This window comes from Sprattus sprattus (genome assembly GCF_963457725.1).
Source record: "Sprattus sprattus genome assembly, chromosome: 15".
In the NCBI taxonomy this organism is placed as follows: Eukaryota; Metazoa; Chordata; class Actinopteri; order Clupeiformes; family Clupeidae; genus Sprattus; species Sprattus sprattus.
This window is the reverse complement of record NC_137913.1, coordinates 8,931,737-8,944,944: the sequence shown is the minus strand read 5'-3', so window position 1 is coordinate 8,944,944 and position 13,208 is coordinate 8,931,737. Positions and strand designations below refer to the sequence as shown.

The window sequence follows — 13,208 nt, the reverse complement described above, 5'->3', positions numbered from 1 at the left end:
AACACCATGAATCCCCACATGAGGTACCTGTTGGAACGGCCCAACACCATGAATCCCCACATGAGGTACCTGTTGGAACGGCCCAACATCATGAATCCCCACATGAGGTGCCGGTTGGAACGGCCCAACACCATGAAGCCCCTGGGTCCACTTCTGGGCCCAAACTACCCCTTAGTAAAAGAGAACACTGACGTCTAGGCTTTAACTACCCCTTAGTTACGGACAACACTAAAACACTAAAACAGTTAACTGTGTATCCGTGGAGTCTGTGTTTAGCCAGGTTTAACACTGAAACATGGGGTTGGAAACTAAACAGTGTATCCGTGGAGTCTGTGTTTCTACAGCAGAGGCAGAAGTGGCCTTCTGTTCTTTCCATAACAGAGAATGACACAGCAGAACGATGACTTGACAATGAAACAGCAGAACGATGACTTGACAATGAAACAGCAGAACGATGACTTGACAATGAAACAACAGAACGATGACTTGCATTTTCAGCTCCTCACACCTGCATAAACCTAAACCTGGGATAGAACTACAGAAAATGTCTCGCCCTTACGTGGTGTGTTTTAATGTCGCCATTTTTGTAATGCATAATAGTCCTAGCAATTATTCTCCATCTTGGCAGAGCTTTGATGAGCGAGAGGAGAAGTGAGGAGACGAGAGGAGACAGAGGTGAGATGGAGGAGATGAGAGGAGAGGAGACAGAGGGGAGATGGAAGGAGATAGAGGAGATGAGAGGAGACAGAGGGGAGATGGAGGAGATAGAGGAGATGAGAGGAGACAGAGGGGAGATGGAGGAGATAGAGGAGATGAGAGGAGACAGAGGGGAGATGGAGGAGATAGAGGAGATGAGAGGAGACAGAGGGGAGATGGAAGGAGATAGAGGAGATGAGAGGAGACAGAGGGGAGATGGAAGGAGATAGAGGAGATGAGAGGAGACAGAGGGGAGATGGAGGAGATAGAGGAGATGAGAGGAGACAGAGGGGAGATGGAGGAGATAGAGGAGATGAGAGGAGACAGAGGGGAGATGGAGGAGATAGAGGAGATGAGAGGAGACAGAGGGGAGATGGAGGAGATAGAGGAGATGAGAGGAGACAGAGGGGAGATGGAAGGAGATAGAGGAGATGAGAGGAGACAGAGGGGAGATGGAGGAGATAGAGGAGATGAGAGGAGACAGAGGGGAGATGGAGGAGATAGAGGAGATGAGAGGAGACAGAGGGGAGATGGAAGGAGATAGAGGAGATGAGAGGAGACAGAGGGGAGATGGAAGGAGATAGAGGAGATGAGAGGAGACAGAGGGGAGATGGAAGGAGATAGAGGAGATGAGAGGAGAGGAGACAGAGGGGAGATGGAAGGAGACAGAGGGGGTTGAGAGGAGATGAGAGGTGAGGGACGGAAAGGAGCCAAGTGGAGAGGGGGAGACTAAAGACAATGAGAAGAGACTAGGGGGAGAAGAGTAGAAAAGAAGAGAGGTGAGGAGAAGAAAGGAGCCGAGGAGAGGGGGAGACTAAAGAAAATAAGAGACAATGAGAAGAGTAGAAAAGAGGAGAAGAAAGGAGATGAGGAGATAAAGGGGAAAAGAGTAGAGGAGGAGAGGAGATGAGATGAGACATAGGTGACAAGAAGAGGAGAGGAGACAAGTGTAGACATAGGTGACAAGAGGAGCCCAGAGGACATGGGAGAGGGCAGCAGCAGTGCAGTGTGGTGCAGTGCAGTGACGGAACAGAAGGTGATGCCGGTCCCCAGGCGTGGCGCTCACCTGTCAGACATGGCCACCTGCTCCAGCATAGATGAGCCTGTGTTTGTCTTCCAGTTCCCCGACACAGATGTCCGCCTGGCCAACAATACAGCAGACATGCTATTAGACTTCAGGGAAATATATCTGACTGTCTATCTGTTTATCTGTCTGTCTGTCCATCTATCTTTGACATGTTAATAGACTTCAGGGAAATATATCTGTCTGTCTGTCTGTCTGTTTATCTGTCTGTCTGTCCATCAATCTATCCACCTACTTGCCCACCAACACATCTATCTTTCTGTTGGTTTGTCGGTTTGTCGGTTTGTCCCTCTGTCTACCTGTCTATTAAGGCCAAGTAGCACATAATCACACATAGTTGTTCATATCTCGTCTGGTAGCCTTCCAAGAACTGGAGACTGTGCCAAACCGAGGTGTGATTGTCCTCGTTCTTTGGAAACAGTGAGATGTGGTGTCGGTGTGATGACAAAAACATGTTTACCTGAAGAATTGTTTTTGTGTGAGTGACATTTACCGTTAGCAGTGAATCAGCTGGGACAGGTTTTAAGACTCACACATCCAGAAGATCAAGTTCTGCTGCTTAACGGAGCTTACTTTTAACGGTAGCAGGCATGTGGGTTCCCACCAGAAAGTTACCATGCCACATGTCTGTCTGCCTGCCTGCCTGCCTGCCTGCCTGTCTGTCTGTCTGTCTGTCTGTCTGTCTGTATGCCTTTCTATCTGTATGTCTGTATGTTAGTCAATCAGTCTGTCTGACTGCCTGTCTATCTATCTATCTTTCTTTCTATCTATCAGTTTGTCTGTCTGTCTTTCTATCTGTTTGTCTGTCTGTCTGTCTTTCTATCTGTTTGTCTGTCTGCCTGTCTATCTATCTGTCTATCTATCAGTTTGTCTGTCTGTCTTTCTATCTATATTCCTGTCTGTCTGTCTGTCTATCTGCCTGTCTATCTATCTATCTGTTTGTCTGTCTGTCTCTCTATCTATATTTCTGTCTGTATGTCTGTCTATCTGTCTATCTATCTTTCTATCTATCAGTTTGTCTGTCTGTCTGTTTGTCCGATTTCTCTTTCATTGGGCCTCCACTCACATGTAAGCCTTGTAATTACTTCCAATCTTCTGGATTCTGACATCATACTTGGCGTCGATGAAAGGCTCCGAGGTGGCGTACGTCTTGGTCAGGGCCACTACGCTGGCAATGTCCTGGAAGTCATACTGGTTGTCCACTTTCACCTGGAATTACATCAGCTCCACCGATGAGGACTTAGCGTTACAACAAGCGTACAACCTTCAGTCATTTCACTCAGGAACCTCAAACAGCGCTGTGTACCCACATTTTACACACACACACACACACACACACACACACACACACTCACACACACACACACACACACACACACACACACTCACATTTTACACACACGCAAACGCGCACACACATTTTACACACACTCACACACACATTTTACACACACACACTCACTCACACGTTTCACACACGTCATTTTTCATCACCTCAACTGAAGGTTTCTCATTTGACTACTCCAGACGAAGACTACGTCAGGCCAAATTCTTCATGTCTTTTTCCCACGGATACACCCACACACTTTCTCATCAAAAAACCATGAACCTGATTGGTTAAGTGTGTCCCCTCCAAAACCCTAAATCTAAACCAGTCATTAGCCATAATGTCCCCAAAGCCTTCTAACTCCGTATAATAAGTATGTGGTGTTGTTGTGGTGTTTGGGCTTTTTTAGCCGACTCTAATCCACAGAAGGCTGTGTCTTCAGAGTAAACAGCAATCAGAACATTCCATGCCTACCTTTCCCAGGCACGCACACACACACACACACACACACACACACACACACACACACACACACACACACACACACAAACACACACACACACACACACACACACACACACACACACCCATGCCTACCTTTCCCATGCACACACACACCCACATGCACACTCACACACATTCACATATACTTACCTTTCCCATGCCAGAGTGGGCGTGGCCCATCTTCACCACCACTGGAAATCCGGGTGTGGTGATCTGTAACAGGAAATGACATCAGCACACTTGGCAGCAGGTGAGACAGCATCAGAGACAGAGAATAGCATGATTGAGCAAGGATACCAAGAGATCAGTGTTTGTGTGTGTGTGTGTGTGTGTGTGTGTGTGTGTGTGTGTGTGTGTGTGTGTGTGTGTGTGTGTGTGTGTGTGTGTGTGTGTGTGTGTGTGTGTGTGTGTGTGTGTGTGTGTGTATGTGTGTGTGTGCAATCAGGATGGGTTTGGCTTGGTGATGATGTTTTAGTGGTTTTTACGTTCTTACCTGGAAACCACTAGAAGATCACAGCTCAATTATCCAGAATGTTTATTCATCTGCATATTTCAAAAGAGCTCTCTTACATAATTATTAAGATAAGTAGATGAAAGATTACATCTGGAAAAGAAATGGCCCCAAAACTCATACATAATCACTGATTAATTCTCTAAAACCAGAATCTCTTCACCAGTATAAATTGCTTTAACTTTCACTGCAGTCCCCCGTCCCCCCCCCCCCTCCCTCAGTGCCCGCCCTCGCCCCTGTCTTTGTTGTGTCATAGTGAGGCTGCCTGGTTGCCATGGCGCCGTCTCCATTAACGGCCCCCTTGGGTTTGTGATGGAGGCTTTGCTTCACATCCACACTAAAGCACAAAAGATCATAAAACAGCCACTGCGTCTGGGAGGCCGGCATCAACATATCCACCGTCCCCTCTCTCAGCTCTACATCAGGGTATATGCCCGTCCACACACGGCTGGCTCTGGCAACAGGACCTGCATTGCTCTGGCTACAACTGGCCCAGGAGCAGCGTGACTCTGGCCCACAACTGGCCCTTGAGCTGTGTGACTCTGGCCCACAACTGGCCCTTGAGCTGTGTGACTCTGGCCCACAACTGGCCCAGGAGCTGCGTGACTCTGGCCCACAACTGGCCCTTGAGCTGTGTGACTCTGGCCCTTGAGCTGCGTGACTCTGGCCCACAACTGGCCCTTGAGCTGCGTGACTCTGGCCCTTGAGCTGCGTGACCCTTGAGCTGCTTGACTCTGGCCCATGAGCTGTGTGACTCTGGCCCTTGAGCTGGGTGACTCTGGCCCATGAGCTGTGTGACTCTGGCCCATGAGCTGTGTGACTCTGGAGGATCTGTGTCAAGGTCAGCTGCCCTGCTGTCTGAATGGGGAGTTGTAAAGACGTGCCTGCAGCCCAGGGGAGGTCTGGGGGGCCACTGCAGCACAAGATCATAAGACACTAAACCACACACACTCAGTCACACACTCACAGCAATCACACACACTAAACCACACACACTAAGTCACACACTCACAGCAATCACACACACTAAACCACACACACTCAGTCACACACTTACAGTAATCACACACACTAAGCAGCACACACCCAGACACACTCATAAAACACACCTAAAAGAACACATTGCCTACACACACTCCATCACACACTTAATCACATGCAGTGAACAGCACAAAGTCAGCCACACACATTTACTGCAGTACACACAGTAATGATTCACAGTCAATCACACACGCTCATAACACACACCCTCAACAGTACACCTTCAAACACACACTCACTGAGCAGCAACAATTCAGTCTCACCATCTGAACACACAAACACACTCAGTCACACACGCTTCAAAGAACACATTCACTCAGTCACACACACTCAACACACACACACTTAACACATACTCAACACACACACTTAACACACACCATCAACACATACTCAACAAACACACTTAACCAGACTCAACACACACACATTTAACACACCCTCAACACACACTTAACACACATATTCCACACACACACTTACATACACTCTTAACAGAATCGACTCCACCCACTCTTACACACACAGAAGTTGACGCTCACACACACTCCACAGCAAGTCTCAACAGTGACCCCCCCCCCCCCCCCCCTCCCCCCGCACCTTGTAACCGTAGCAATCACAAACACTTAACATCACACCCTCAACAGACACTACAAAATTCAGCCGCACCTTCCATCAGCACATCTCAGCATGTCACATCTGGACACAGCAGCATCCATTAGAGCCTGCCGTCTCAGTGCGCATCACAGCACAGCAACATTAGATACGCTAAGCGGCACACACCCAGACACACTCTCAAAACACACCAAAAAGAATACATTGCCCACACACACACGGCTGACAAAACTCAACAAGGCGTTCTAACAGGATGTCTCTTTTGCAGGTACCAGTACACCCTGCCAAGCCCACCCCCCCCCCCCCCCCCCCCAGAACACCCTGCCTGCCCCCCCCCTAGCACACCCTGCCTGCCAGCCGCCCGCCCCCCCCTCGGCACACCCTGCCTGCCCCCCAGCACACCCAGCCTGCCCCCCCCCCCCCCCTGCACCTCAGAGCTGCATTCACACCCTGATGTCTCCTTCGCTTGCAGCTCTGACCAAAGCGCAGTCCTCACTAAGTAAAGCACCAACACCATTCTGAGCCAGTGAAAGTTAAAATATGTATCAACACACACACACACACACATACACACCCACACGCATACACACACATCTATGCACACGTCTATGCTTACACACACGCACATACAGACACACAAAAGCATGTATATGCCCACCCACACACATACACAACTATGCACACCCACAAACACACATCCACATGCACACACATACAAATAAACACATGCACACACACACACTCAGTGGTTCCTCCATATGGATAAGTCAAAGAACTCTCTTCTCATTGTCAATGCTCCACCACAATAGCTCTTCTCCTGTATGCTTCAATAGGCTAGCACTAGCACTCGCACGATATGAGGGGCCGTTTAGGACATAACTAATTGAGGGCTGAGTGTGTTTCTCATATGTATGTGTAAGTGTTTCAGACGAGTATGTATCTATGTGTGAGTGTTTCAGTAGTGAGTGTGTGAGCGTTTCAGTAGTGAGTGTAAGAGTGTTTCATAGGTATGTGTGTGAGAGTGTCTCAATTAGTTATGTCCTAAACGGCCCCTCATAGCACGATGGCACCGTAGCGTCCACCACGCAGGCTCCCTACTGCCCCGGTTTCTCCAAGAAGAACTCTCCCAGTGTAGCTACCTTTAGCGCATGCTCCGCTTAACTAGCACTTCTCCAGTACAGACACGTGAAAGAGCGCTTGTCTATTTCTTATTGCGTCATGCTCCGCTACACAAGCATTAGCGCGCGGATGTCCACTACACGGACGGGGGGGGGGGGCCCTGGGGTGTGTCTGGGGCCTGAGCGCGGAACAGCAGATGGCCGAAGCGGCCCTCACACTCACCATCTCCTTGTGGTTGGGGTAGTAAACCTGCTGGATCAGTGGGAACTCCTCGGGACCAAGCTGCTTGAACAATCTGGTCATCTGAGCAAACTGCAGGACAAACACAACACAAGACGGATGAGAGGGTTTACACCAACATTAAACAACACCTCAGAACACAACACAAGAGGGATGAGAGGGTTTACACCAACATTAAGCAACACAAGAGGGATGAGAGGGTTTACACCAACATTAAGCAACACAAGAGGGATGAGAGGGTTTACACCAACATTAAGCAACACAAGAGGGATGAGAGGGTTTACACCAACATTAAACACAACACAAGACGGATGAGAGGGTTTACACCAACATTAAACAACACAAGAGGGATAAGAGGGTTTACACCAACATTAAACAACACAAGAGGGATGAGAGGGTTTACACCAACATTAAACACAACACAAGACGGATGAGAGGGTTTACACCAACATTAAACAACACAAGAGGGATGAGAGGGTTTACACCAACATTAAACAACACAAGAGGGATGAGAGGGTTTACACCAACATTAAGCAACACAAGAGGGATGAGAGGGTTTACACCAACATTAAACACAACACAAGAGGGATGAGTGATCTGAGAGGGTTTACACCAAAACAACACTGCTTTGTGAAGGGATGCACAATCTAACAGGGCTACACCAATAATACACAGCATAGCAGATAACAGCAGAAGAGGAATGGTTATTGTTACAGTTATTGTATTGCAACTCCAACACTGCACAGCACTATAAAGAGATAGGGTAGGGTAACACTATGAAGAGATGCTCTTATACGGTAACACAGTAATGAGATGCTCTGATAGCAGACAGTGGTACAGGAGGTAGAGAAGTCGTTTAGTAATCAGAAGGTTGCTAGTTCGATTCCCTGACGAAGTGTCCTTGAGCAAGACACTAAACTCCTAATTGCTCCTGATGTGCAATGTGCCATCAGTGTAAAAATGTAAAATGTGTATACATCCTTGTAAGTCGCTTTGGATAAATGACGAAATTAAATAAAGGGATCCTCTGATAAGGTAACACTATAATGAGATGCTCTGATAGAGTAACACTATAAAGGTATGCTCTGATAATACACAGCATAGCAGATAACAGCAGAAGAGGAATGGTTATTGTAACAGTTATTGTATTGCAACTCCAACACTGCACAGCACTATAAAGAGATAGGGTAGGGTAACACTATAAAGGTATGCTCTGATAGGGTAACACTATAAATGTATGCTCTGATAGGGTAACACTATAAAGGTATGCTCTGATAGGGTAACACTCTAAAGGTATGCTCTGATTGGGTAACACTCTTAAGGTATGCTCTGATAGGGTAACACTATAGGGATAGGGTAACACTATAAAGGTATGCTCTGATTGGGTAACACTCTAAAGGCATGCTGATAGGGGAACTCACTGCAGAGGAATGAATATTATAACAGGGCAACACCAACATCACCCAGCATTGCAGATCACAAAAAGCTGCATTGTCAGGAGTCATTAATAATGAATAAAGGTCCTCTTCCACAGGTCTGCAGACTTGGTGGCTGCAGCTTATCCTTGGGGAGGCTGGACACTACTGTCCTAAGAGGAAAAGCTAGCACTCAAAATATAGCAGCGGGGAAGCTATTTAGCGCTCTGTACTGAGGACAAGTGTATTTTTTTTCCGACTGAACAATTATGTTTGGCTTCAGAATGGGGTCCTGGAGGGTTTCCCTGTAATGGAGCTCGTATCAATCAGTGGGAGAGCATCAAAGCTTCAGGCAGAGCAGCAGCTGCTCAGCACACCATCTAAATCTAGATTATGATTCCACAAAGAGGCTGTATTAGAGTAAAATCAGTTAAAAGGGACTTCTTATCTGTCACTGTCAGCTATGTGCTTGCTCTAGGGAGATTCAACCCAGTGAAGCAACCACACACAATGTCCATGGTTAACGGCAGCATAGATAATATCGTTTCTTATACAGTATGCTATAGATATAGATATAGAAATGAATAAAACTGAAAAGAATTGAAAACACTGTTTTAAATGGATGGTTTGGAGGATAACCCCTTGAGATGCGGCATCTCGTTTTCAAAGGGAGTCCTCAAGACACAAGACAAAGACAATTCAACACATGCACACACACACACACACACACACACACACACACACACACACACACACACACATGCATACTCGCTCAAGTTCTCCCTCTCCCTGCCCCACCCGCCCCACCGACTCCCTATTAAATACATCGACCCTGTGATTGGCTGCTTACCACCCAGGGCTTGTCACAGAAGTTGTAGATGGAGTGCAGGGAGTTGACGCTGGGGATGCCGGCGTACTGCAGACCGATCACGATGTTCCGGTGGTCACCGTTCTTCGCCATGCTGAAGCCGTGCTTCCGAATCAGCACGAAATCGGGTTTGAAACACCTGGAACACACACAGCCGAGGAGGACCCGTGGAGCCAGACATCAGTATGGTGTGACATGCACCGCCTCACGGGTCAGCGTTGTGAATCCACCACATGCACAGAACTCGAAGGCACTGCACTGCACTGCACTACACTGTATAGGTTACGTAATGCCTTTTGTTAAGGCTGATTTATGGTCAGTTACGTAAGCGTAAGCGTAAGCGTAAGCGCAAGCGGGCGCGCAAGCCCCTTGCGCGACTTTTCACGTCTTGCGTGCGTCGGCCCCTTTTTCTAGACTTGCGCCATTTTACGCAAGCCTATTGTTCTGGGTGTGAATTGCTTGGCAACACCCCAAACGCAACGCGTAAGCACCTAACAATTCATGCTCAACGCAGAACCAAGCAAGGGCCTTTAGGTTGTAAAGTCTTTTTCACTCTGGCAGGGGGATGTCCCTCTTGATCAAATAAACAAATTGATTGAATGACTAATTGATTGCAGCCAGCTGTGTCTGCTTGCGCAGTAAAGGCCTCTCTGTTTTCACGCCAGATAATCTCATCCTGTGGGTTTGGAGATCGGTGAAGCCTTACTTGTTAATTTTGTTGCCGTTGCGGATCGCCTCGACGTCCACACTGTAGCCGCCCGTAGCGTAGGCCACCAGACTGATCTCAGTGAACTCAGCCTGGGGGGGAAAGATCAATGAGAGTCACAGCTGCTCGTTAATACGTCAATAAAACTGATCACAACAAGGAATGAATCATGTTGATGATGCATTTAAAGAAAACATCATCAGAGTTTGCAGCTGTGCCACGCACAGATATATGTGTGTGTGTGTGTGTGTTTGGATGTGCATGTGCATGTGTATGTATGCATCTGCATGTGTATGTATCTGCATATATCTGTGTGTTTGTGTGTGTGTGTGTGTGTGTCAGCAAACATAGGCAGTCTGCATATATGGAGAAGGCGCTGCCATCTCTACCCCTGATATGAATATGTATTCATCTATCGATTCACTTGGCTGTAAATACTTGCACAGTGTTTGTGTTGTTGTGTAAGACATAATAGGCTCTTTACTAATATTTGGATGCTGTGGTGTTGTATCAGTATTGGTCATTCCAAATAAATGAATTAAATGTGTGTGTGCCTCTGATTGAGTTTGTGCACGTGTGTTTGCACGTGCATGTGTATGTGTCGGCACGCTTGCATGTGTGTGTGTGTGTGTTGTCATATCACACCTGGATGCAGTCTTTAGCTAGCCTTGCTTGTGTATGTGCACGTGTGTGTCTGCATATTTGTGTATGTGTGTGTGTGTGTGTGTGTTGTCATATCACATCTGAATGCAGTCCTTAGCGAGCCTCACTGAAACACAAGCCTTTGCCCCTAGCCTCTGCCAAAACCACCCCAGCTGATATTTCACACATCACCTCGGGCAGAAGGTTGTGCGTGACGGTGACAGCAGCCTGCAGTGAGGACATGTGATACGACTCAGCTCTGAGTCTTCAAAAGAACAATGCTTACCTGTTCCACTTTGATGTCAAATTCCCCATGAACTTTCTTGCCTCTGAAGACTTTGGCCCTGAGGGTCAGATAAAAGGCTGTTAATGACAGAAAAAGCTGCATGGTGGCTCTAGTTTGTGTGTGTGTGTGTGTGTGTGTGTGTGTGTGTGTGTGTGTGTGTGTGTGTGTGTGTGTGTGTGTGTGTGTGTGTGTGCACATGTGTGCACGTGTGACCATTGACATATATAAAGACACACTACTTCCATATGTTAATATCTCAGGAGCCTCTGGTTTGCCTGAAAATGGCTTATTATGGGTATGTGGTAAATCAGTGTAATCCCATCCATCAAACGTTTCTTTATTTCCAAGGCTGCACCACAGATGGACTGAAATCAAGATGAAGTCGTGGCTTTAGAACACTACAAAGTTCTAATGGATCCCTCCATTCATGAAAATATCACGTCCATTCATCACATTTCCCTCGGTCGGAAACTGAATGGCGCCACATGCAATTACAGAACCACTCTGTCACAACAGAACATGTGTAAACTGGTAATCAGGTCGGGCGGTTGGTGGCTGGCAGCTAGGCCTCTCTAACACACTATATCTTCCCTGTGGCAGTCCGATACCATGCTTTCAAAGAATCAATGGTAATGTTAACGAACTATATTCTTATAGCCTAAAGGGAAGACAGCAAGATTGGCATAAACTCAAACGATGTGTGATTTGAACGTCTCCCTCTCTGTAAAAGATACAGAGCAGACGAGTCACGACATCCCTCCCTCCCCAAAAGACGCTCGGTGAGGTGCTGCTGCGGACGCCGAGGTGTCTCACACTATCCGCCCTAATGACCCAAGACGATGACTGAGCAATTATCCAGTCGCAAACATGACCGTGCTTAACCCACATGACTCGCTGCAGACTTGGGGCATATTGCTAGTAAGAGTGTGGAACAGTTCACATTTGAACCATGTGGGCTAACCGAGACAGGGGGTCCGTATTTTCTGAGTCACGACATTAACGGGGCTTACCAGTCTGTCTGCTGGTCGTCAATGACCAGCAGGATTTTTGCATTGCTGCCTCCGCCCGTCCTCTCCGCCGCTTCGTTAAAGGTGGCCGCGGCTGCCGCGGTGGTCTGTTTCACTGCGTTGGAGATGGAGGAAAAAAAGCCGGCGCCGGAGGTTTGGGACGCGGGTAGCTTCCTCTCTGGTGGTCCGGGCGACACCTCGGGGCTCGTCTGCGGCGGCGGCTGCGGCTGCTGCGTTGGGTCGGCACGCTGGAGGTCCGTTAAGTAGCCATTGGGCAGGTTGGACATAAAATTGCTGTCAGACAGTCGGCGACGCAGGTAATTCATGATGAGAACAAGATAAGACGATTAAGAGAAGCTGAGGACCAGTGTTTTGGAAAATTTGATTTGATTGGGTTAATCTATTTCTCCATCAACTGGACAGAGATTGCTTTGCTCTTGTCGTTTCGGGCCCAGTCTCGTCAATACATCACACACCTCACAGATACAGGTCATTGGCGTCAGCGACCAGCCCGGGTTTGATGCAAACAGTGATGACACTGCACAGATGACAAATCACGAATCTTCAGTTGCCCAGTGGCGGATATGAAATTAATCTGTGCAGAGAGGTGTAGCGTCGGTCGCTTCCCACTGAGGAGGCAATTTGCAACAGATTGGTTTAGCCCAACATCCACTCTAACTCGATACACCGTGGTCATCTGAGGACAAATGCTGAAGCGTCATCCATGCAGTGGTTTAGGGGAAACAAAGCAATCAGTACACCTTTCTATTAGAAATGCGTTCTCCAAAAATGATGTCGTCAAGTCAGAAAGTAAAAGGCTAATCCGTTTAAGGTTAAGATAAGTGAGACCCGGTCTCCTCCCTTCGTCCTCTGGCCAAAGAAGCCGTGCTCAGAACTGGGGTGCGTGGAAACGGAGGTGCGGATGGGCGATGTGGAATATCCAGGTATTGCATCACGCATCACCCCTCTATTGTTCGTTCCCCGGTTCCCAGATCCGCTCAGGGTTTTCCCTCAGCCCTCGTCATCTTCCACGACCTGACATCACTTTCCCTGAGCGCGTGTCTGACTCGGAGCGGGACAGGTTTGGAGGATAGGGTGGCGCGCGGTCCTGATGCTGGGGTGGCGGGTGGGGAGGGAGGGAGGGGCG

General features: G+C 48.0%; 1 protein-coding gene across 1 annotated transcript in view; it reads right to left on the bottom strand.

Moving 5' to 3' along the window:
* syn1 (synapsin I) overlaps window positions 1-12,387 on the bottom strand; it is a gene marked incomplete at both ends in the record, with an annotated part of 22,759 nt that extends 10,372 nt beyond the window's left edge. The window contains 8 exons of the mRNA XM_080852820.1: window positions 1,763-1,837; window positions 2,847-2,989; window positions 3,762-3,824; window positions 7,120-7,209; window positions 9,403-9,559; window positions 10,127-10,218; window positions 11,055-11,112; window positions 12,065-12,387. Coding sequence (XP_080708946.1) covers window positions 1,763-1,837; window positions 2,847-2,989; window positions 3,762-3,824; window positions 7,120-7,209; window positions 9,403-9,559; window positions 10,127-10,218; window positions 11,055-11,112; window positions 12,065-12,387 — 1,001 coding nt within the window. The remainder of the gene's footprint in view (window positions 1-1,762; window positions 1,838-2,846; window positions 2,990-3,761; window positions 3,825-7,119; window positions 7,210-9,402; window positions 9,560-10,126; window positions 10,219-11,054; window positions 11,113-12,064) is intronic.
* Window positions 12,388-13,208: the final 821 nt, after the last annotated feature.